At 40.1% G+C, this 26,846-nt stretch overlaps 1 protein-coding gene across 4 annotated transcripts in view; it reads right to left on the reverse strand.

Annotated features, from left to right (window-relative positions):
* The window catches only part of diaph3 (diaphanous-related formin 3), a 290,424-nt gene that overhangs the window by 209,208 nt on the left and 54,370 nt on the right, over positions 1 to 26,846 (reverse strand). For all 4 annotated transcript variants that reach the window (XM_060876191.1, XM_060876199.1, XM_060876172.1 and 1 more), the window contains one exon: positions 14,034 to 14,161. In XM_060876191.1, coding sequence (XP_060732174.1) covers positions 14,034 to 14,161 — 128 coding nt within the window. The remainder of the gene's footprint in view (positions 1 to 14,033; positions 14,162 to 26,846) is intronic.

Raw genomic sequence — 26,846 nt, forward strand, 5'->3', positions numbered from 1 at the left:
CAACCTCCATAATGTAACGGGATCACATTAATACTAGATGAATTGATGACACCCACTCTACATAACTCACACAAGTAGATTAAACAGTTGCTTAAATTAAATTTACTATAAGCTGGGGAATCACAGGTTTATTAGAAAATATTTTTCTATAAACGAAACAGAATATATTCTATTAATTCTCACCAAGCACAAATCCCCCCAGTGGAGCATCAATTATATTTCTGTCTACAATATATTTATTTTAAGGCAAAGGCTAAATAAATCTGCATCATCTCTTTCATTCACTGGAAAATAAATGGTTGGATTTCTTGGATCTAAAATGTTGCCCTTTTCTGTAACAAATTTCAACACATTTGTTAATCGACGAGTGTGAGACGGCGTCTGACATCCACTAGGAGATTATTGTTCTTATTGCTGCCTAATATAAACCCCAGGCACCACCTTATAGATTTTATAGCCCATGGAGACTAAAAAATAAATATAAGAGATGATCATGGTCAATTACACAAATATTCAGCATCCTTTCTAGCCAGCGATCTCACTCAGCGAACTAGATACTGTAGTAGTAAGTTTATACGATTTTATGGTGCGGCGTTAGAATTTAAATGAAAAATACACCACTCAACTTTCTCTATAGCCTCAGAATGAGAAGGAGATCAGATCAGCAGCCCATTATAACAAACACTATGTGGCTAAATGCTCAGACAGGATTTTCATATTTGGGCACTAGCTTAGGCAGAACCACCTTCCAAACTTCTGAGAGAAAAAGAGAAATGAATTGAAGATGAAAATGACTATCAATAAGATGAACACTGGATACGCTGAAATATCACAAGCTAAAATCGAGGAAAGGACATTTTCAAATGGAGACACTAAGCTCAGTGAAGTAGAAAATAAGTTGGCAGGTCAACAGGAAATGCAAACATTTTCTGGGAGCAAACTTCATTAGCACATAAGCTCACTACATGGCCAAAGGTTTGTGGATACCTGAGCACCACACCTATATGTGGTGTTCTTCCCCACATGTGCCCAGTGCACTCCAGACCTCCTCCACTAATCCCCAAAAAGTTCCCACAACCATGCTCCGACATCTAATGGAAAGACTTAGCAAAAGACATTATAACAGCAAAGGAGGACTAGATCTAGGACCTTAGATCTGAACCGAATATTAATTGCATGTTGTGAATTAATGCTGTTGTGGTTGTCCTCCAGCTGTTTCCTATTTGCCATCACCTCAGTAGATCGTCCTATCCACAGGTTTTACCCCGGATACCCTTCCTGATGCTACCCTCCCATTATAATTGTACTTGAGACCTTACCCCTCAGTATTTGGGTTGGTTCCCTACGCACTAATACACTAAGTGTACTAACACAAGCAGTCAGTTTAACTGTACAATATTTTCTATTCAGCTTAGTTGGTCTGATTCCCCAAATCCTCAATGCACAAGCCATTTAAGCCAAGGTGAACCTGACCAGGATATAAAGTTCCTGAAGATGATTGAAAAGAAGCACACACACACACGCACATACACACAGAGCAATGTTCCTGCAATGGTAACAAGGCACTCTTAATCAACATGGTGGTTCTTTGTCCAATCAGCATCATATCTGAAAGCCAGTTCTCATCTGCAAAATCCGTAAAAAAGAGCTAAAAGAAAATCCATTGCCATGTGTATTTGGGGGTCCTTCAGGTTCTCAGACCCAATGCACATCTGATATATGAGCAACAAACTCAGAAACTCAATAAGCCATTGAAATTGCAAGCAAATTAGGCTGAAATGACCGAATAAGACATTTAGATAAGTCAGACCTTCATGGAGCTGGGAGAATCAGCTTACTCTTTGTGTGTAAGCTTTTTTATTACTTTTTTATTTTATTTTTTTGAGAAGTGTCGATTTAGAAGTATAAATCTGTGGCTTATTGATGCGCCGCATCAATATAAGTACTTTAAGCAAGAAATAATCAGCAAAAGATGAAAAACTAAAACACTGGTGACGGAAAGCACTACTGGAGTTCCACCCTGTACGTGATAATACATTTCTCATTGAATCGTGTCGTTTATTCACAATCAGGACCAAAAACGATGAACGATGGAAGAGTGGCGCGTTTTTTTAAAAGCCCTTTGAACAAAAACCTAAATGAGGAAGAAAAGCCTTGAACAATTTATCTTGTGCGACTAATCGGCAAAACAACAAATGTGATTTAGCATTACTATAATTCAGCATGCAGCCAAAACGATGATCGGATAATCTATTATAATGTTGATGAGAAAGCGCGAGTACACACACGCATACTGAACGAGCCTGGGCCGAGGACATAAACATGGAGCTACTTTAATGAGCTCTATCCGAGTTTGGCCGGATCGATTGTGCCGTGTCCAACGTCGATAAAACTGGAAAGGGGAGAGACAGAGCTGCTTAAATTCACATAACGAAGGGATTCTGAAATGCTTTCTGACCTTACGGAGTTTGCTGATTAAAATGAATACCTTCATTTTTTTAATTGAAGTGATTACAATGGAAAAATTAGTGAAGGTATCAGCCGAAAGACTTGACGATGTGACTGTTTACGGTAAGCCATTAGGTTTGAGAACGGCGCTGGTTAATTAAATAACGGAGACGTATAGTCTTCTCCCGTGCTTATTAAAAGTAGTGCTTGTAATACTGCTTTCCTGTTACCATGACAAATAATCTGGAATGAATAAATGCTGGAAAGCACTGTATGAATTTATACAAAGGCGCACAGACTGCCCTGAGGCTGAGGAGTTATAGAGGCTGCTGGCGGCGAGCCCTGGGAGAAGCCTGAGGAACTGTACACACACGCGCGCGCACACACACACACACACACACACACACACACACACACACACACACACACACACACACACACACACACACACACACACACACACACACACACACACACACACACACACACACACACACGATGTAAACACATGACCTGCCGTTTAGAAGCGTTACATTTTGAAGTTTTCATAGTATGACAACCCAGTCTAAAAAACACCAGGCGTAAGAGGTAGCACTAGAACAATTAACTTTTTAAAACCACCAGTGATGAAAAAAATAGACATTTCTGAAAAGTGCCTTTATAAATCATTGAATATATAACAAAAACATCTAATTAAAACAAAATTATAGATTGTCAGTCTATTACATTGTCATTATATGCTGTGCTGAAAAAAAAAGCAACGTACAGAGAATAAAATGAAGGTTAATTATAGACAGGCCTTTCGTTTAGGTCTGGTCAGCAGTGCCATGTCCTGCATGATAAGGCTACCGATTCCTGGTGACATGAGCAACAGTGACCAATGGCCCACTAAATGTGTGGAAAAGTGTAACTGTATTTAAATATGGACCCCTTCGGTGATAAAATCACTAAGTGTATGGTAACTCTGGATTTCCAGCCACTAAAAGCCAAAAAAAATGCTTGAAATTATGGTTTAGATGAACCCCTTTATGCTATTTATGGTATTTTATGGCTTTTGGAGTCCAAAAAAAAAAAAATTAGACACACATTGAGAAGAGTGTTGTCCCTCATGTTGTTCTTGTCCCCTTTTCCTCCATTAAAACTTTTTATTTTTTGTTTCTTTGGAAGCAAACGGCTCTAACTAAATGTCACACACTTCGCCACTATCCCCTGCTGTCTCGTCTTTGTAAAAAGACCAGTAATTATGGGAATTAAAAAGTTTAACTCCTGTGAAGTTCATTTGTAGGGAAGCTCCACTAAAGCATCGGGACCACATAGATTACACAGTTAAAGAGTTTTCAGGGCAATCACATTGCTGTAGTATGATTTAGAGTCCTGAGACAGCGAGAGGGAGTCACAGCTGGACACAAAAGGTATGACGTGTGTTTTTTAAAGGAACAGATAGATGACATTTAAATAAACAAAGCCACCCAGTTATTCACACATAACTAATATGTATCTGTTTTAGGCAGAATAAAAGAAGTTATGATGTGCATCCGTACACAGGATAAGGCTCCACCGGATGAAATGAGCTCCTCAGCTTGAGCTTGACATTCTGCATTATGCTGGCCATGAGTGCAAACACAACCAAATCCATCACTTTCACCGGAATTTCTGCAAACTGCAGCCGACTCGCAGCACAAATCACGGCTGAATAACACACTTAACTCTGTACCATTCTCAAGCAAAAACTTTCAGCTGCTGGGACAGAGAAAGACATTATCCCATACTGGCTGAACAACACAGTCACCCATCACAAGCTGCTAATCACAGCTGCTAATCCATATACCTGTTTAAACTATATATCCATATACAGTACCTGCTTAAACTATATACCCTATATACAAGCTTAAACTATATACCCCATATACCTGCTTAAACTATATACCCTATACTGTATACATGCTTAAACAATATACCCTATATATATATATATGCTTAAACTATATACCCTATATACATGCTTAAACTATATACCCTATATATATATATGCTTAAACTATATACCCTATATACATGCTTAAACTATATACCCTATATATATATGCTTAAACTATATACCCTATACTGTATACATGCTTAAACTATATACCCTATATATATATGCTTAAACTATATACCCTATATATACATGCTTAAACTATATACCCTATATATATATATATATATATATATATATATATATATATATATATATATATATATATATATATATATATATATGCTTAAACTATATACATGCTTAAACTATATACCCCATATACCTGCGCTTAAACTATATACCCCATATACATGCTTAAACTATATACCTGCTTAAACTATATACCCTATATACCTGCTTAAACTATATACCCTATACGCTTAAACTATATACCCTATATACATGCTTAAACTATATACCCTATACGCTTAAACTATATACCCTATATACATGCTTAAACTATATACCCTATACGCTTAAACTATATACCCTATATACATGCTTAAACTATATACCCTATACTGTATACATGCTTAAACTATATACCCTATATACATGTTTAAACTATATACCCTATACTGTATACCTGCTTAAACTATATACCCTATATACATGTTTAAACTATATACCCTATATATATGCTTAAACTATATACCCTATATATATATGCTTAAACTATATACCTGCTTAAACTATATACCCTATATACATGTTTAAACTATATACCCTATATATATGCTTAAACTATATACCCTATATATATGCTTAAACTATATACCCTATATACCTGCTTAAACTATATACCTGCTTAAACTATATACCCTATATACCTGCTTAAACTATATACCTGCTTAAACTATATACCCTATACTGTATACATGCTTAAACTATATACCTGCTTAAACTAAACTACGTTAAATGCGAGGTCCATGCTAAGTGCCACAAATGACACTTCTGATTATATGACGTGAGCTTTGATTCTGATTTCCGTAAGCACATCATTTCTTTCTTAATATAACTCATCTGAATGCTTAACTGGAACGCAGCGGTGACAATTAACAGATATAAATTACACGCGGTAGCCGAGGGACTTCATCCGGCTCTTGGGAACGAGTATCATCACACAGAGTCACTCTTCTACTCAGTAGGGAAAATGTGTGATAGCTCACCATCTTATACTCATTTTCACTCGACTCTCCAAGGCCCAAACTCTCTACATTCCCACTCCTTTTTGTTTTCTTTCTTCCCAGACATATTAAACCTATATTAGTCATTTAGTCTGTGTTGTGTACACGGTATCATAAGTCTATCTACTTCTCGCTGGCCGTCTTTCTTCTTCTCCTCTCCTCTTCACTCAAGTACTCTTGTCTCTCTCAATGAGCTCTACTGCTGTAATTGCAGGCCCGACACTGACGGCTTGGCAACAGCTGCGGTTAAAACGGCCAGGCTCGCACTAATCAGAGACAAGACCAATTAATGTTAGAAGCCCAGCTGATTGAGCCATCTAATGATCTAATATTATTTGTTCATCTGAATCCAACAAAACAAATGCAAATACCAAAGTCACCTCTGATATCAGGCATCTCTCTCACCCTCAGGCCTCGGTGGAAATGTCTGGAAATTTGGAGAAGGGTAGAATAAAGCCCTTGTCATAGATAATGAATAGGAAGGTGGTGGAAAGAATTGGAGAAACAGACCAGCAGCCTGAGCGGTTTGTATTCCTGAAGTGTCACAAAGTCAGAGCTGAGGCTCACCCTGCATAGCATATTGAGTTTGTTCCAACACATGCTATTATGTCCTGACAAAATAACAAATCTGAAGCCTTAAACCTGAAGGTCAGGTTTAATATAATATCAAAAAAAACAATTTCCACCTGTTTGTCAGTGCCATTTATCACAACCCTGTAATAAAATTATGCTTTGTGCACCGATGTCCCGGCCCATATGGTGCGCAAAGTCTGGTGTTTTGAAGTTTCATACAGAGTTTGAGACCCCTTATCCTAGTAAATTTATGGAAGAGAGAGAGACCACTATAAGCATTATAAGTGACCCATTCTCGCACAGATGTGTAAGCTGGATTGAAAAAAGTAAATGAATTGGAAAGAAGCGAGCTCTGATACTTCAACACACCTTCCCAAAACTGTACATTTTCTTCAGTCTTGCTCGTTCCTCAGTCTCATCTGGATAATGTAGACCTGTACCTAATAACTGATGCTATAATTATAAAGACTACATGGCTCATACTGAACATCTGTTTAAGACACTCAGTACTGTGTGTCTTTATACTGTACAGCTGTGAAAGCATAATGATAAATGTCTGGTAATGTCCATGGTTTCCTCCTTGTTTCATCTAAAGGACATATTTTGTGCACGTTGATGATATTAAAACACACTATATGGTGAAAGGTATGTGGAGACCTGGCTGTCACACACCGCAAACTATTGGTTCAATGTTGGTGGAACAGAATTATATACAGTTTCCCTTCACTGGAACTGAGAGACACAAACTCTTGACAATGACAATCATGACAATGTCCCTGTGCACAAAGCACAGAGCACCATGAAGACAAGGTGTGTTAATGTTGGAGTAGAAGAAGTCGGGTGTCCTGCACAGAGCCCTGACTCTGACTCAACACCACTGAACACTTTTGACTGAACCCTGGAATATATTTGTCTGGAATATTTACATATAACAGCACTTTCTGAAGTGTCTTACTCCACTTACAGTATATCACAGTCAGTTTGGGGGTCATTAAATGTTATAGAACTCAATAGAAACTAACTTGTCTCCTGTATCACTTATAGCAGCTCATAAACCTTACCTCCTACACCATCTGCTCTTTTCTTTCCTCTCTCAGAGTTAATAAGTCCAAAAAACTCTCCTTGTCAAGCGCTTAAGGAAATTTAAATTCCCCTGTCCTAAAGGCTCTTCCGTCTCGGGGAACTCGCTGACTGTTCCAAAGCCCTGCTAATCCAGATTCCTTATATAAATATCAAATAACCACACCACCCATTAAATATATAAAACATTCAGCTGGACCTACTGTAAGAGCTGCTGGTCTAAGAAATAAATGCACAGTCTTTGATTCGACAATTCTGCCATGCTGTAGTATAAAATCATTATTTATGAGTTACTGGTTTTATCAACAGTCACCAGGATTGTTATTGTCAGCAAACACGTTGAATATTAATGTTAAACAACACAAATGCGTCTGCCATAAATATCAATAATAAAATGTCAATTTAACTTGATGGAAGCCGTAAAGGGAAAATTTTCACAACCAATTTCATAATGCAGAGCAGACTGTTTGTCATATACTATTTTTCCATTACAATTTCTTGCACTTATTCTTCGTTCCTTTATCATTTCTTTAGGCACCAGGAGACTGTGTGTGTGTGTGTGTGTGTGTGTGTGTGTGTGTGTGTGTGTGTGTGTGTGTGTTGGGGGGTGGGGGGGGGGGGGCCCACGACAGAGACTGGAAGTGAAAGAAAGTTCGACACAATGTCAAAGGCTACATGTGGGTGCAGGCTGGAACCCCTGGGGCAGAACATGGGCAGCTGATCTCTAGGGAAAACCCTAAGGGACAGTAAGTGCTATTGAGAGTGACAGGGTCACAGATGTGCCGCGCCACAGCAGCTCACAGAGCCGGAGTGTCAGAACAGCAGAGGATGGAACCTCTCTGAATAGAGTACGGGATCTGATTTAGGGATCAGTTATATAGAAGTTGATAAGCAAAGATGCCTCTACTGCAAATAAGTCCAGTCCTTCTTGTTACTAATATGTACGCCTTAAAAAACATGGTTAAATTTTACTCCAAAAGAACAACAAAGTTGTTTAGTAAGATAAAAGATTTCTGAGATTGACTCTGTTTGACAACAATCACCATTCTTAAACGTTATTATACTGCCGTTGATGTCCATCACTGATTAGATAAAATGACCAATCCTGCCAACTTTTTCTCATTTTGCATAGCCTTGTTCAAAAATAGAACAAGCTGGTGTTTGTGGTTTAATGGTGTGTTTGTGGTGGCTTTTAAATGGTCATTACATCATATTACATCAAACTTCTACATGTTTGAGGTGCAATCTAGAAAAAAAAAGCTAGCCGGCTAACATTATTGATAGCTAATGTTGATGATCGACATCACTCCGTAAACATGAAGGAACTGGTCATTTTAGAATCTACCCCACGTTGGATGGGGTAGTGAGGGAGAGGGAGAGCTTTAGTTTGCTGAAGCAAAGAGTTTTTGTCTGTAAAACTAAACCCAAGGGGAATAAATCCTACCCTCTTCTGATATTGCTGTGAATGGAAATGACCTGAAATTATAGAAATGGCCCCAGAGGTGCACAAGGTTTATAACGCTCCAGTACTGGAGCTGTTTGTAAATCCAACCACAGCCTGAATTCGGAAAAGGTACAAAAAGCAGATACGGTAATATGTCTCCTTAAACTATAAAACGGTGGAAACGCTCGTCTCCTTTAGGCTTCCGGTTCTGGAGGATTAAACCATTTATAATGATATTTAAAAATGTAAAATCATGATGAGGGTAAAATCATTCTCACACAAGTCTAACTGGGAAAACGCACCAGTGATCCAACCTGGAACAAGTCCAGAACTGATTCAGTCCCTGTGTGAAAACAGCTATAAACTAAGCATACAACCCTCTTGTCATAACACACATTAAACACCTCATTGTTTGTCACTTGATTGGCAATTATCGTTCACCTTCCGCCGAGTTAGATACGCTCCCGATAAACAGTGAAATAGCAGAGACACGCAAACCCAGACAGATCCCCTGGCTAACGTTCAAGCACAGCGAGGTGTGAGAAATACTGAGAATCTTGTCACACTGCTGTCTCACACAACACTTAAACACTGGTATGCTAAATAACACAAAAGTGCCACAACACCCTATTTATAGCCGACAAGTTAAACACTTTAGAAACAGTCACTTGCCGTGCTAAAACTATGCCCTGTGGCATATCAAACACTACCGGGGCCTTAGAAGCTGGAGCAGTGTTAGAGAAAGTAAACGAGAAAGAAGGAACACAAAACGGATAAAAACACATTTGCGTAGCCGCCGCTTTTCATAGCCAGGAGGACTACAAGCTTTATTGGGGCCTGGGAAAATTACCCATTTTACATTCCGTCATACTCGGCAGGACGGAGCACATACCAAGGTAAAAGGGGAAAATTAGGAAGTCTGTGCGGTGTGAGAGAGCGAGAGGAAGGGGGGGAGGTGGAGTGAAGTAGAAAGAAAAGGGAAACACAGAAAAACAAAGTAGGAACGGCTGCCTTGTTCTGGACTTCTGCACATGTTAATGGCTTTCTTGTTCTCGACCGCTCAAGGAAAGTGTTTCTCTACAATGCCAGGAGACAGACTTTCATTCCTTTTTTTTTTTTTTACAGATTTTGCATTCGAACTGTGAGAAACCGACTGAGAACCTTTTTTGCTAATTTAGCGATATGGCGGTAACTGGTCTGGATTTTAACTGTAGTACTGGGAAAATGATTTCAACACTCTGTGAATATCAAACAAGGAGCAGTGCCAGAGATTACACCCATAATACCTTAGTGAAAATGACAAAACAAAGCACGCCCTAAATTTCGATAGGAATCTACGGCACTCTTGGTAACCTTTCAGAAAACATCAGCGTGAATTCCCGTCCGGGGAAATCCGCTTGTAATGTTGCTGAGTAAGACGCAACAGCATTGCTTCAACTTCCAATTCAGTGGCTAGGACTGAAGCAATCGATGATATTGTTTCTTTGCCCAATCTGGTTCACGAGCTGTGAGAGGCCTGCGCTCATTTAAAAGCCATCATGAAGGAAAACGAGGCTCTAATCTAGGAAAAGGAGTGAAAGATTGGAGAAAAGGTCATCATCCGTCCAGTCGGCCCAACCCTCGTTAGGGGTAACATACTTAATATTTAACCAGTCATGACCAGTGGAGTGCAATGAAGCCAGCCAAATCAGAACAGGTGTCTTTTCAAAACCATTTAGCTTTCCTCTCTGTGATTGAGAATGAACTTCTGAACTGATACTAAAAAAAGAGAGATGGAAAGACCAGGGAGTGGGGGAGAAATCAATGTCACTCATGGTAACATGGGCAGATATTGGAAACATCACTCACTAGACCAATCAGACACTTTGCCTGAGTGGGAAAGAGGAATATAGGAATAAATTATGCCTCTTCTGTACCTTGGCTGTGGTCCAACTCCAAAATGCCCTCTGTCTAAGGACAGAGAGACGTGGGACAAAGTGAGTGTGTGTGTATGAGTGTATGTGTAGGAGTGTGTGTGTGTGTAGGAGTGTGTGTGTGTAGGAGTGAGAAATAAATGGAAAGAAAAAGACAGACGTTCCAACACAAGTCAAAGAAGTGTCAGCTGAGGCCTTCTGGCCACAGACCTGCAGGATCACAGGAAAAAAAAATTAAGGAAAAAAAGTGTATTACAATAATCATTACCTGTTTACACGTCCACACAAACATTACCATGCGTTTCAAGTCTGAAATAAGGAAATTCAGCGGCAGACGGTACGATCATCACCTTGGCCAGTAGGCGGTTAAACGCATGGTTTGACATTGATGAGGTGCTATATTCTTGCTGTCATAGCTGTCAACATTTTAAATTGGGACATGGGCGAGATTAGAGTTTATAATGCATGTGTCACAAGGTGGAACCAACTCACGAAAGATTTATCCAGCATCAAAAAATAAATAAATAAATAAATAAATAATCCATACACCTGCTTCAAGGGCAGAAGGTGTGAGTCTATTTAAACTGCAGTATTCGAATGTGGCTAGAATTTGGTGGCAGTGTGAGGGAAAAATAGGCAAATGTAGAAAAGGCCTTTTTCCTTCTCTATGCAACACCGCACAAGAAGTCTTAAGGTTTAAGGCTTCTTCATAATAGAGAGGCCTTGTAGAGGAGCATTCCAGCCATTTACAAGCGAACATCAAGGCCAGCGTGAGTTTTATTTTTATTCTAACTAGTATGTTAAAAATGAAAATGTGTTTTTTTTTTCCTCTCTGTATTAACGAACTTGCATTAAATATAACTTGCTTTTCAACTATAAAATCCGGTCTGCTGGTTGTTTCCTTTTGCGAACACTGACGTGTGTGAGAGAGTGAGATTAAGTTAAGATTCTCATCACTACATAAATTTGCATCATTTGAACATTTATTCGACAGAATTTAACATTCAATTACAATCGAGTTTCAAGGAGACTTCAAGCATTCACTAGAGATCGGTGCGATTAAAAAAAAGTAGCCAAGAACTTCTACAGAAAAAAGAAATCTGTTTCATACCATGTCAAAAATGTGACACTCGCCTTTATTTTTAATTCCAGTTATTTTTTTTCCCATTCCAGTAATATTTTGTATTGAAATGCTCATGTTGAAAAGAAGACAGCTTTTAAGAGCAGAAGCTGAATCTTGTATCCAGAAAAGTGCAGTAAAGCTGTCAGATGTTCTCCTGCCCGTGGCTGGAGTGTCTGAGGTTGAGACTGACGAGTAAACAGGATTCGAGCTCAACGTGTCCAGCCACAAAGACAAAACCATTTCAAGCTAATTGAAGCTGGCTGAGGCCACTTTTAGATAGCAAACAACAGACAGCTGGAGGAACACTAAAGGCACAAAAGGACACCTGAGCAATCATGTGCTTGTTGGTCATCCAGATTTAGTCTGTTATAATAAAAACTCTTCTGGGAAGACTTTCCACTAGACCTCAGTATGAATTCACACAAACAGTGAATGCGCATGGGCATCATCATGCAGGAACATGTTTGTTTTGAAATGCAAAGTCAACAAAAAAGGAGTTCATGACACTGGTACATTTTACAAATAAATACCAAATGGCCACAGGACTCTGACTCTCATCTTCTACAGTATCTCTCCAGACTGTATTCTCATCGCTGCCATATGAATAATTAGCTTCCAGGAGTTTCCTTCGTGCCATTTTCCACAGTGTAGTCGAGGCAAACTCTTTGTTAAAGACTCAAGAACACTTGTAAAGGCTGTAAAACTGTTGCAAATAGGTCTAAATTCCAAGAAAAAAAAGATAAGCCCAATTCAACGAAATCATTTGGTGAGAGATTTTCTACAACGGCGTCAACTGTTCTCAATATTTAGAGTCGTGTGTCGTCGCTGTGAGATGAATAACAAGCGAGCAAACTAAATGAACTCTGTCTCTAGGACACTGTGGACTTTAATCAGCAGACAGGACAGAAATAAAGTGGATTAATCAAAAGAGCAGCGCCAGCTTGGTGTAGCTGTAGTGGCACTAGAAGCCGGACAGTGCATGCTAAAACCAAGATTGGATCGCTGAACTGCTTAGTGAAGTTTTTTAACCTTGTGAGGGGAACAAAACAGAGAGGCACGCAGACCAGGAGTAATAGCTAATCTCCAAACCAGCAACGCGAGGCTGGCCTTGCTCGCTGATTGCGGATCACTCGGCCGGCCTCGCTCTCATACAGAACGTGCCCAAACACCAAAAGGAGTGCTAATAGAAATCATGACATTTCATGAATTACTGCAATAATGGATGCAGAAAGGATGAAAGCAGTTTGACTCTTCCGACGTTAGTCTAAGGATGACCGATGCCGGCCCACAAAATTGGCCGCAGTGCTTAGAGGAGTCGGGCAAATTAACTTAAAATGAATGCAATAATTTTATCTATACAAACACATGCGGCGTGCACAACTGCTGTGCCTAATGGATTTCTCTGATCAAAGTTGTTGAAACACCTTCTACGTCAAAGGAACACAAAAAAGGGATTGGAGTCTGCCTTCGCATACCTAAATATTTCCATTCGGTATTGTTTTATTAAGTCATTTGTTAATTTGTTGAATTTTTTATGGCTATTTGTTTAATAAAAGTTTTTTAATAAATTATTTTAAATAGGCTACAAGGGAGCCTAGAAAACAAAATTCAAAGGAAACACATGACAAGACCAATGACAAAAGACCGCAAGAAATTTACACCCACTAATAAGGGCCTTTTTTTCTTCTTCTTTTTTACTTTAAACTTATTTTTTTTCTTCCCCTGGAGCTCAAATATACCAAACCTCCCTTGGTGCAAAGTGTATCTGTAAAACACTTTTACATTTGAGGTAGTTTTAATCATCCCAAAAGCTGTAATTATTTCAGTATTAATCACCCCACCTCATGGAGGAGCTGGGTTGATGTTTGTGGTATGAATATGGGCAAACAGCAGGAGAGCCTGCCGTGATCCGCATCAAACAATTATGAGGCAGGGGAGAGAAACTCCAACATCGCACCCATCTGCAGTACATATTAATTTTTCACAGCATGCAGTGCTGCTGTAAGCTAACGTCATAGTATTTGGCACCGGAGTTAGATATCAGCCAAAAGTACACGGAGGTGGGTCAAAAACGGTGATAAGAGCTGTGTGTGTGTGTGTGTGTGTGTGTGTGTGTGTGTGTGTGTGTATACACAGGTATGTTCTAAAACCTCAAAAAATAGAATAACACTAATAGTCTAAAGCAATATGAAAGGACATAACAACAGGGGTGTGTGTGTGTGTGTGTGTGTGTGTGTGCGCGCACCTGACTGGATTGCTGGTGAGTGAGACTCTGAGGGAATCTAGGCAGGCAAACAGCCTCTCATCAGTTGCTCCACTTTTCAGTTCACTGAGAAACTCCTGAGGAGATATCTGACGGCTCTTCAGACTGCCCTGAGAGAGAGAGAGAGAGAGATTAGTCATTGATTTGTATTTTAATCACTTGTCTGATCTAAACCAGCTATTTTCTAATATAACATTGCTCACACAACTAACCTTTAGTACGCAGCATAACTCACACACTGTTCTGTCATATTCTTACCTTCAGAATTCTGTTACTGTTCTCATTTCAGCCCCTTTTTGTATGTTTTGGCCTTAATATATGAAGGCCCAGTTACACTGTTAATCATCAGGGGTCTCGTTTATAAAGCGTGCGTACGCACAAGATGGGGCTGGAAACGTGCGTACGCCAGTTTTCACGCAAAGGTTGTGATCTATAAAAAAACAAACTTGACGGGAAAATGTGCGCACCTTTAAGCAAACTTTGAGACGTGCATACGCACATTCTGGAGACAAAGGGAATTGGCGACACAGATGGTGAGGTCGTGAAGTGAAGTTAGATTGTAGAAAATACATGTGAGAAGAACGATTATAAAAATTAATGACATTTAATTTTCACTCCATTTCATACGTTATTACCACATTATCATGAAGATTAAATACAACAGTGTTATTTGTGCCGATTGTTTTAGGCTTTATACATCTAGTAAAGTCCAAACGTAATTCAAAATGTATTCAAAATAAAATAATAATAATAATAATAATAATAATAATAATCAGCGCTACTCCGTCCAGGGTGTATCCTGCCTTGATGCCCAATGACGCCTGAGGATAGGCACAGGCTCCCCGTAACCCGAGTAGTTCGGATAAGCGCTAGAAGATGAATGAATGAATGAATAATCAGCGCTGCCTTACAGTCACATTGTCCACAACGGGAGCGCAGGAGGAGATGGCGCGACTACATGTGATACAGAATAGCATGAAATACCCTTTTATTAGAGAACTGCAGAGCACTGTGTAAAATGAAATATTTTCCTTAATGTACATATATCATAAAATGTCAAAGTCTGCAAATACAGTCATGAAACACAATCGCTACTCATCATCGGTCCTAACTATTACGGTGTTCATTACAAAACCGTCATGAAGAAGCATGTGTTCACTATAACATTTTCGTCTTAAATTTTCACCCACAAATTAATTCTGTGATTTTGTCAAGGTGTTAACGATCAGTCTAATTGCTAGAAACATATAAATCCTCCGGTGACCCGGGTATGTAATGCTTCATGATGGCACTGCTGGCACTGTTGGAGGATTACGCCAATGGCAGAATGAGGAGAGAACGAGTTTTCAGGGACCATGATGATTTCCTGGCCCATTATGATGACTGGCTAATAAGCCGATTTAGATTCCCTAGAGCTGTGCTCTTAGATCTATGTGTTGAATTGGGTCCAGTATTAGACAGGGCAACATGCCGGAACCATGCCATCCCAGTCCAAATACAAGTCCTCACCACTCTGGGGTTCTTGGCAACCGGCTGTTTCCAGTGGGAATTGGCAGACAGGTAAATTATTTATATAAAAAAAACTATAAGTAATCCTCAACTTTGTGTCTAAGACCTTTTTGTATATGAAATAATTCTATTGGAATCTATCATCTCACCCTATAGGTCTGGTATATCACAGCCGTCCCTGAGTGCCATAATATCTGTCGTTTTGAATGTTATACTTAATATGGGTAGTCGATACATCAGGTTCCCCTACACTGTGCGAGAACAGGCCAAAATTAAAATGCAATTTGCAGCAATGTCTGGTTTCCCAAATGTAATCGGCGCAATTGACTGCGCTCATGTTGCTATAAGGGCACCATCTGAAAATTAATTTGCTTATGTTAATAGAAAGCATGTGCATTCTATTAATGTGCAAATCATATGTGACTCCAACATGACCCTCACAAACATTGTGGCACGCTGGCCTGGTTCAACACATGATTCCTTTATCTTGACACATAGCAGTGTAGGGAACAGACTAAATACAGGCGCAGTACGTGATGGCTGGCTTCTTGGTGAGTTTAACAATATTAAAAAGTAGAAACTGTAACAATTTTGTTTTTAATATAATTATAACAATGTTGCTTTTAATATAATTATAACCTGCAGGCGACAGTGGCTACCCCCCTGAGACGCTGAATCCTCACCCCATTTTTAAACCTGCAGAGCGCAGAGGAAACTCATTATAACGAGGTCCACTCTCGTGCCCGCGCAGTGATTTGCATTGACTATTTATGGTTAAAAATGGCCGTGTACAGGGCAGGATTTGAGGCTGGTTCATGTACGCACATCTGTCGGTGATCTGTGATTTATAAAGGGAACATTGCTTACAGGAGTGCGTACGCACAGTTTTATAAATCGGATTTTTTTTTTGGCGTACACCATTTTTGGCTTTTGGGCGTACGTAAACTTTTAGTAGGGATCCTACGCACAGTTTTATAAATGAGACCCCAGATCTGCCCAGAATTGATTTGATAGATGAGGCAAAGTGAAAAGTGTGAAGGGGTGTGTGTGTGCATTTGTATATTTATGTGTTTGTGAAAGCATGCATGCGTGTGTGTGCGTGTGTGGGTGTGTGTTTATGTGTCTGTGCATCGATGCACAAATGGTTAGTTCAATGGATGAAACAGCAAAGCTAAAGGATGAGCAGTAAGTCTACTTCAGGGCTGAGCTGCCTGGACGAAGGTGTCTGATGCCCCAAAAGACCAAATGATCCCAGATTACCGTAAAGACGAGACCAAATGCTTCAGATGTCGTCATTTAAAACCAAAAAAATATCAAAATAAGGGCGTTAGCTGGCTCACTAACTAAAACACGGTCGTGTGAATCATTTAGAATCATCTCGAAAGCCTCAGCTGGAGTCTTGGTATTCAGTTCCTGAAATCAGTTAATGAGCTGTTTATTGTGATCGACTTCAGTGTAAACCAAAAGCGGGATGTGGACCTTAAGACTCGAGAAAGACATTTATTAATAGACCATATTCAGTCATTTTCAACAACATATCAAGAGAGGATAAATCTCCAGATGTGGAAAAAGTAGCATGACAACCTTTTGTACTCCCTTTGTTGAGGTGGAATTGCAGTAATGGGCCTGTGTTCACCAAACAGGCATGTAAACACACAAGTGTTGTTATGGTCTTCACGGACCCTGCGCTCTAATAAGGAATGTGATGATGCGTGATTTGTACAAGCAGATGCATTCCTTTTTTCCCCCCTTGTAAAGGATTGCTTTATCTATAGAAGCACTGGCCAGGAACAAATTACTTTGTTTCTGCTTTACAGGGAGAAATTACATTTTCTATTAAAATAGAAATGCAAACGTTCGGAAGAAAAAAAATGAAATTACCGGGACAGAAGCGTGTGCCCTCTCCCAGACCGAGTCTCTCGACTTCACATGTTACACAAATGCTTCTTTTTAGTAGAGGATTTAACTGTGCACAGAGATTCAGATTTTATATTTCTGCGTAATGACATTATAGGCATTCTGAAAACTAAAAAGAGAAGGAGGTGTATTTCTTAAGGGAATTGTGGAGGGGAAAACTGTAACAGAATAAAATCCAATCTTCTAATCTAGAGAGAGAGAGAGAGAGAGAGAGAGAGAGAGAGAGAGAGAGAGAGAAGAAAATGAGAGTGTCAAACTCCTTGTGTGAGAGAAAGCTTTGGCTCACCCTCACATCACAGTGGAGAGTATTTGCCTTACAGATTTAACAGCAAGTCAAAATGTACTACAAGTCATTTCTCTCAACAGTCCTTTTCCAGATGCGGCGTTTGGTCCATCTGACATAAAAGCCACGGATGAGCACGTTTTTTCTGTTCACCACTATTTTAAAGAGTACTTATGTGATTTACTATAGGCTTCCTGTCAGCTCATAGCAGTCTGGTCATCCTCCTCTGATCTGTGGTGCTTCAGCCTGCAGAACCTCCAAAGGTTCAAAGGATGATTTGGTTGGAAATCAACAATTTCTGAGAAATCCAAGCATCTGGCACTAACAACAGTGCCACGGTCATATAGACCTCACTTTCCAAGTCTGATGTATGATGTGAACAGGAAATGAAGCTTAGGCTTTGATCTCATGAACTGTGCTGCTGCCACATGATCGGCTGATTAGATACACCTACGAAATGTCAAGTGAAGTCGATTCACGCCAAAGTCGTTAAAAATGAGTCGACTCCTTTTGGAACGGACTCCGCAGATGATGAACAAACATCGCTGTATCCAAACAACAAACGAGACTTTTATAAACGTGTCCCTCAGACTTTTGTTTGTTTTTGTCTTTGTTTGTGACTAATTGGTATGAAGTGCCCTAAAAGTAAAATATTTTGTACTTTTGTCACATTTGTTTTTGCCCGACGCTTTCTCTTTCCATTACCGACAAACATTCTCCCTTTAAGGCGACAGCACACGTGTAAGTGAAAGGTGAGTGTGTTCATCCGTTCTAAGCAGGTCATTTCACAACAGGACTGGTCAGCGCCATCCTTTTGCATAATGGACTTGGTCTGTGAGTCGTTCCCCCGCCACCTACGCCACGGGAGACTGAGGTCTTAATCACTAGGTACATGAGGTGCAGCTGCTCCCAACAAAATAACTCTCCCTTTGAATCTATCTTTCTCCCTGGCACTTGAATTTCTCTCTCTCTCTCTCTCTCTCTCTCTCTCTCTCTCTCTCCCCCCTTCTTCTGTCAACTCTTCCCTTTTTAGCAAACATAGAACTGCTTTGTCACCATAGTGACTGCTTTTTGTGACAACAGGGAAGCAACCATTTGTGGTTTTCTTTTTGGTCCACCCTTTCTCCTCTATTCCTATGTTTATTCTCCTTCGCCCAGGTGATAAAGGGTGATGTGTGTATGCTGGAGGACAAGCCATGTATAAATACTGCTGAAAAATACTTTTGGTTTTCACACCAAGCTTAAAAATCCCAGCTCAAAATTCTAACACGTGTAATATTTGAAAATAAATAAATACAGAAATAAATGCCTTGGCGTTACGCTCAGGATTTCCGACGTCTTCCCGATTCTATTTAACAAAGCAGACCTAACCACAGCCCACATCATTTGTAATAGACCGGTGTGTGGGTGGCAGAGAGAAAGTTCAGAATAAAGTTGGGTTGAGTTTTTTTATCCTTGAGTTGTAGGTGTTGATGACCTGTCGGTGGTTTTGGCTGTAACGGAAGAAATACGGTATGTTCCTGGTGTTACGTCACTGACATCTTGACTGTGGCTAGTGGAAGACGGATAACTAGTAAAAAACAGCGAAAGCAAGTGATTCGGCTTGGTTTTTCTGAAGTAAGCGATGAAGAAAATAAGCTCTGAAGCTATTTGAAAGAGGCTTCGGTGCTCAGCAGCTACATACCCACACCTGCATGCTGGACACCTGCTAACTCACAATCTGTCTTACAGTCAGAAACTGTCTGAACGGTAGTAATATTGTGTTACTGAACACCGGTGGAGCCTCATCCTGCTGACGCTGTTTTGCGTCAGAGCACAATGTTCACGTGTTTTAAGTCTAACGTGTTTGAGGGGGCAGGAGACGAGACGAGGCAGAGTACAAGCGACTGTGTATTTAAAGAGATCGAGATGTATGTGCTACTGTGTTTGTTTTTGTCCAAACAAGGTTCCTGTGAGAACATAATACCCTCACAATAAGTAATCCCCTAGATTAACACAACCGTGCCTCCTCAAACATACGCAGTCATCTCAAACATCTCTCAATCGCGGACGCTGCAATGAAGCGACCATACAGAAATCAGAAAAAGGTTTAGATCCACTGTGAGCAAGCCTGAGGAAACTCTGAGACTACATGATGAAACTACCAGAGGAACAAGACTCGAATAGAAACTATATTGAATGACAGACTGTAGGATTATGCAGTACAGAAAGTTCTATGTATAGAACACTTTAACCATCATCCTTCATCATAAGTCACTTCATTATCCAGTAAAAAATATAGAAGCTTTGATCACATTTCATTTTAAAAAGTCAGTAACGAAGACAACGGCACCATCAAACTGCCGGACACTCAGACAGAAAGTCTGACCAATGCCACCAGCTTCCACAGAAAATCAGACTAATCCCTCACACAAATTCTGACCAAACCCACAACAGAAAATCAATCCCAATCCCACCAGACATTCTGACCAATCCCAGACTGAAGCAGTATCGCTGTGGACTGAGGTCCGGCACACGAGCTTTACTTACCAACAAACAACGATCTGTAAATAATTATAGAGCTCGATTTTAAACGACTGCAGCTTATTTAATTAAGGACAATTCTGTATTTTGATTAAATAAATAGTTAAAAGTCACATTGTCTGATGGCGAGCTGCATTGCTTGAAAATGAGCTGACAAAATATTCAGTCAGAAATGGCCTTTTCAAATAAACGTGAGAGAGAAGACTGTGCTAGAGTAGATTCAACACCTGAGATGACTGGAATAAATCAGAATCAATACTATGAAAAAAATTAAAGAGAAATCTAAAGAGCTGATGATGGAACTGAGCACCAGTTGAATTGGACAAATCTGAAATGTTTTCTGTTGTCTGTAGTAAGCAAGCATCCAGAAATGTATAAACACATAGGATTAATAAACAGAACACACACGCACACACACGTGTGCACACACACACACACACACACACACACACACAACAGACAACATTATGAATATGAGGCATGCGTAGTGCCTGGAATGATGACAGAGCTATGAACATAAATACAGTTTTTTTCTACATTTATATTCATCTACAGTTTGCCCACCCCGCTGTTCCCTCTGTGTCCTGCAGGAGGGTATAAATGTGGCACTCGCTGAGTTTTTGGTTGCCCACCACGATTCTGTAGCCGTGTACCATCTCGGTCTCTAAAAGAGAGAGAGGTCATTCTTCTTTGTGAACTAGATTATAAATACAGGCAACATGGGGCTCGATCTATATTACTGGCATCTAACAGAACAGAGCCCACTTTGCTCCGGCTCAACGCTGCATGTCAGACCAGGAAGCTGATCTTCAGATCCAATCAGATCTTTACAAACATGCTGCTCAGCAGCACCAAAGGAGCAACAGGAGGGCCTTGTGTTCAGCAGATGCACACAGAGCAGAAACTCAGATAAGCTAGCAGTGGTTTGTGTCAGGAATCAAAGGTACTAGGGTAAACATCCTGCGGCATGCCCTGGGTTACAGACTGAGCTGTCTGCTAGAGCTAAGCCCTCACAAGCAGACAACAGGCCAATTAGACCAACTCAGAATTGGTTATGATATTAATAAAGCTCCTCAGGTAACTGCTGTATTATCCTGGCTTTGCTTTGAAGATCACATTATCATAAGACATGTTATCAAATGTTTTAATAACGAAGACAGAATTATGGAGAAATGTTTACAAAGTGTTTGTAGTAAAGAATCCATATAACGAGCATCTAGCATGTTGTGATAGGTGTTTACCTGATGGCTGGGGAGTTAGTTCGTTTAAATTGACAAAAAGTGTGAATCGTTATTTATTTATTTATTTTAAGCATCGCTTTAATGCATTTTCTTGATTACGAACCCAGTCTGGGATTTAATTTGCTACGGTCTTCCCCACCCATCAGAACAAACTGGTAGTAAATGGCTGTCCCAGCTGAAGCAATGTAAAATTTATAGAAGGAGAGAGAGTGACCCCTACTGTTCGGTCGCTATAATAAAACAGGGCAGAGACCGTGCAATAACTCCTCTGGGATCTGACCCCAACAGCAGGACACATCACCTGCTGTACATGGGATTTAAATCAGTGCACCATTTGGGAGCAGAGTTGTATATTACAAAGATGATGAAACAGCAAAGGTTAAGAAAGAACAATATTTTTTCTTTTGTTGGCACAAATGACAGCATCTCTCTCTCTCCATCTCTCTCCATCTCTCTCCCCTCCTGTGCTCTGTAATGCTGCCTATAATTACATGCAAGCGGAAAATAGCAGCTAGTAAGCAAATGTCAGACATGCTTAGGGAATTGATCAGCCATTTAAAGATCAGGTCACTGATGCCTCCAAAATGTCAGTTCCTCTCCTGACCAATCAGAGACTAGTGCAAAAGAGGGCAAAAACATCAAATGTCCAATCAACCTGTTCTGCTTCCTGTGGTCATGATAATTAATGGCCAGGATGTCACAATGTTGGTCTTTCGTAGCCAAACACGCGTGTGCCTGCGATGATGTCGTATGATGTTGGAATCATTACATTAATGTGTAAATGTCATGATAAAGCAGGCTCGAGGATGGTACATCACAGTGGAGTGATTCTGCAATGTACAGACTTTGTATATTAAAAGCACTCAGATTAAATCTGAACCGTCAGAAACATGAAACTTTTAAAAAAGAAAGAAAGAAAGAAAGAAAGCAGTCACCTCATAGCCACAGGTGACCAGGAGACAAAATGACAAGACTGGACATCTTTTGGAATGACAACATAAACAACACCCATGTTTATCTGAGCAACACTAGCCAATCACTGGCATGCAGAAAAAGGCAGAAGGAAAAGATCTCAAGGTTAGCTTCATGTTTCTTGGAGTAAGCACACATTTGCACACACATTTGCACACACACCACCAATAGAAATAGAGTTAGGTAGTAAAATTTTAGCGACCCCTTTCTAGTGACTTTTTTAGCAGTTAGTGACTATAATGCACTTTATATAGTTCTTTAACTCAGATCTGCTGGTTACACATAACACATTGATGGAACAGATTCGGTCTGACTGAGTTGCCATTTGATGCATTATTCCCCAACATCCAATCGGTGATCATCATTTGTCCCACTCAAAAAAGGTTATTCCATCTGTAACCATATCACCTTGTGGTGCCACATGTCTTCTCAATCTTTCTTCACGTAACACTTTTGATATACAGAACTTTTTGTGCGTTTGTACACAATTAATCCGATCTCAGTGAAAGCTTCTAGACTGTTACAAAGATCTGCCACAACACCAGCTTCTCTATTAGTTAGCGTTTGACTATCAAGAACCTCTCGTTTCTTGTATCGTACTAATCTTCTGAACTTTCCAGATTAGTAAATACATTTAACATTTAAGGTCAGAAGTTTACGAGACACATTTACAAGAAAATCGGCTTGTGGTGTTAATCACGGCAATGGTGAAAAGTTTAAAGAGACTGAGCTTGTCAGCGTTCAAGGTGGGAACCTGTTGTGCAGGAACGTTTTAGACGTGCTTTTAAATCGTCGTTGCTGCTGCTTCTACAGGTGCACGCAAAATCATGCGGCAAGTATAAAACAAGCCGACAGCCACGAGCCTGGTGCGGTCGGTCACTTAGGCTTTGGTGCATCGTGCTTAAACAGATCACATTGTTCGCTAAACAACCAACACAGCTCATTAAGCATCCCCATTTAATCCAAACATCTCCCCAGGCCCTTTCTAAACCAAATTAACTAAAAACTCCTCGCAATCATAGTTTTTAACAGCAGCACTGATTGTGTCGTGCACCAGGGTGGTCAGTCTGCAAAAAACATGGCTGTCTGCCCAGGTCTCTACTTACAAACTTGCTTCTGATGGAGAAATCCCTCAGGTTCAGGCAACTCATTATGAGCCAAATAATCATTACGCACCCACACGCACACACGCACACACACACACATGTATACACACACGCGCACACATACACGCACAAGCAACCACACACACGTGTACACACAAATGCACGCACACACACAGACTCACACACAGGCACACAGACACAGGCACACAGACACACACATAGATGCATACACACACGCGCACACAAGCAAACACACACATGCACACACACAAGCAAACACACGCACACACACTTGCACACGTGCGCACAAGCAATTCAGTTCAGCCAGGCCAGCTGTGATAATCTGGCCCAATCATGTAGTGTTCAGGAGGCCAGCGCCGGCCTCAATATATGAAAGGTTTGTTCTGTTAACAGTGAGCCTATATTCCTAAAGTAAAACATCATAATCCTACATTAGGTAAAACGGCAGAAGACTTAAGCTCCTAAATGGGTAGAGTGGATAATCACTGAAAACTTGAAAATAAAGATTGGCACGTGATTTTAAACTCCTCCCATTGAAGACACGCATGTAGGGGCTTTCTCAAAGCTCTCCTCATGTTTGAGAATTGAAGAGGTTTTTGGCTGAATTTCCAGTGAAATTTCAAAACTTATGAAAATCCTGGATGGACTGACATAAAACCTTTTGCACTACATTTTCCTAATTAAAAAGTAAAGCAGAATAAATCCTGAAGAAATGCTGTACAAGGCTTTTAGCGTGTCTCATGAAACACAAACAGCTACCGCTTTTATACTGAGCAGGTTTCCAGTTTATTTTTTGTTTAGTGTGTGTTTTGTTTGTGTGTTTTGTTTTTTCTTTCAGGTGAATCTGTGCAGTGTGGGTTGGGTGCAGACATCACACACTGGTAATCTGTTGGTGGAATAGCCACATGGGAGCATTTCAGCACTGAGTCACAATTACAGTGCATCTCCACAGGGCTAATGGATATCCAAAGCCTACAAGCAAACAGACAGGGCCACTTTTGTTTTCAGAGAAAACAAGTCCTAAAAGCGTGCGTTTGCGCGTGTGAAAGGGAGACTTTCTAACATGTGTTTTATTTTATTGTTTTTCCTTCTTGAAATACTGATCGGAATTCTTTTTGGATGTGATAGATAGAAAGGCTGTGTAGAAAGTGCGAGATCGGTGCGTCTGTGTGCATTATTGACACCCGGTACACGTAGGCGCAGCTCTATTTTAGGCCTTTAGTGGCCACATTAAGTGAAAGAGCTGAAGGAAAGGATGCTGAAACAGCCCTCTTCAACAACACAAAGGCTAACCTTAATGCATAATGCAAATGAGGACAGGAGTGCTGCGACTTTCCTTTCAACCTACGGATATAATTAAGAGCTCTGGGCTTGACGATTTGGGCCCACAAGAGGATTCCTCTCTCTTCTCTACCACTTCTTCATCTAACGCACCCTCTCTCTTTCTCTCTCTCTCTCATAATGTCCTGATCGTTGGTATAAAATCACCATCTTGAGATGGCGCTGATCAATGTCCCTACAGGACCGGAGTGGCTTTCATCATGTCTAACTCAGGAATTAGTCTGTGATCTATGTTCAATTACATGTGGACAATTCTGTGAGAGGAATGAAAATCAATCTATTTTTTCCCCCCGACTGCAGTGAGTGAAAAAAATGACTGAGTTCTGATCAAGTGAAGCAAACCGTATTTTGGTAGAAATGAGCCAAGCGAAAACTACTGTGGAAATGTGACGTGTCCTGGGAACAAAAAACAGAAATACACAAAAACTAGTTTTTTACAAAAATACAGAAATACACAAAAAAACTAGTTATTTTTCAGGCCGACACAGCCTATGTTTGCTTTTGGGTTTGAAAACAAAATCTCACGCTGAGTGAATGGAAACTAATACGTGGGAACATTCCCTTACTTTATTGTTAACTCTCACCGATGTATTGATGCTCGATGTTATCACATGGGCACGTCCACTGACTCAGATGTTGATCTGTTCCAACCACAAACAACTCTCAAACATCTTTGACAGGACGTCCTAATCAAACAGCTTTTCAATCAGCAAACAAAGGGAGATTAATAAACATGACACGTCATCGTCGTATTCTAGCAATTAGAGCGCAGAAAGATAGTATAGTACCACAGTTTATACCACATGTATAGTACCACAGTTTATACCACATGTATAGTACCACAGTTTCTGGTACACTGATTCACACCAAGAAGTCTGGAAACTAAAGTGTGCAAGTAGAAACCAGGAATCGACAACTAATACATGCAAGAAATAAAATTCTTGAGCTCCTGACCAGAAGTGTCGTCCAAGACCTGACAGAAATACTGCAGTGCAGAAAGCCAGAAAAACAAACACATCGCATGGCAAGCTGCATCAATGCAGCACCATCTAGAGGTCATTAGAAAGAAACTGCAAGGGAAATTAAAATCTTATCAGGACACCATCAAAAAAGAGGCCATTAGCACCGAGGGAAAGAATAAAGTTGACCATGTCAGCGGAGCAGGTCACACACTTTGATTCTGATGAACAAAACGCTTCATTGGAAGATAATCAGAGTCGGTTCAAACATCACAGCAATTTGCCAACAATTATATTTTTTTTAATTATGATTGAACATTTTAACCATTGGAAATTCAATGTTGTGGAACATCAGTGAGACAAGTCAGTTTCTATAATTACTTATATAATAGCATCTCTAAACAGCTGTTCCTCCATAAGCCTGTTAATTTCTCTCTCAGTGACAAAAACCATTACCTGTTGCTTATCTTATGACCAGAAAATCTGTACTGCCGAATTTCCCGTAGTGGTAAACGTACCGTAATGGTTACGTCTCTAACGAGAAAGTTCTCCATTTTAATAATCACAGATTTACTTTTTAGATGTTTGTGTCTGTGAACAATCTGAAACGACGCCGCATGGATCAACGCGTTAACATAAGCCGTTTTTATAAACGATAATCGTTTATCGTTATAGCGAGATCTCTACTGTTAAAGAAAATTAACATCTTTGGACCAATCAGATTTGAGAACTCGATAGCGCTGTGTTTAAGAAACGACACTGATGTGCTGCAGGATTTGTTGTGTTTTCTGAATAGGAATATGAAAGGTTGGGATTCGACACACTCATCACATCTGACCACTGCAGCAACATCATGCTCATTGCCATGGAAACAGGTCGTCAAAAAGATCTTATCACAGGAGTGCATAGTGCTGAGAAGGCTT

This window comes from Tachysurus vachellii, chromosome 1 (assembly GCF_030014155.1).
Source record: "Tachysurus vachellii isolate PV-2020 chromosome 1, HZAU_Pvac_v1, whole genome shotgun sequence".
In the NCBI taxonomy this organism is placed as follows: Eukaryota; Metazoa; Chordata; class Actinopteri; order Siluriformes; family Bagridae; genus Tachysurus; species Tachysurus vachellii.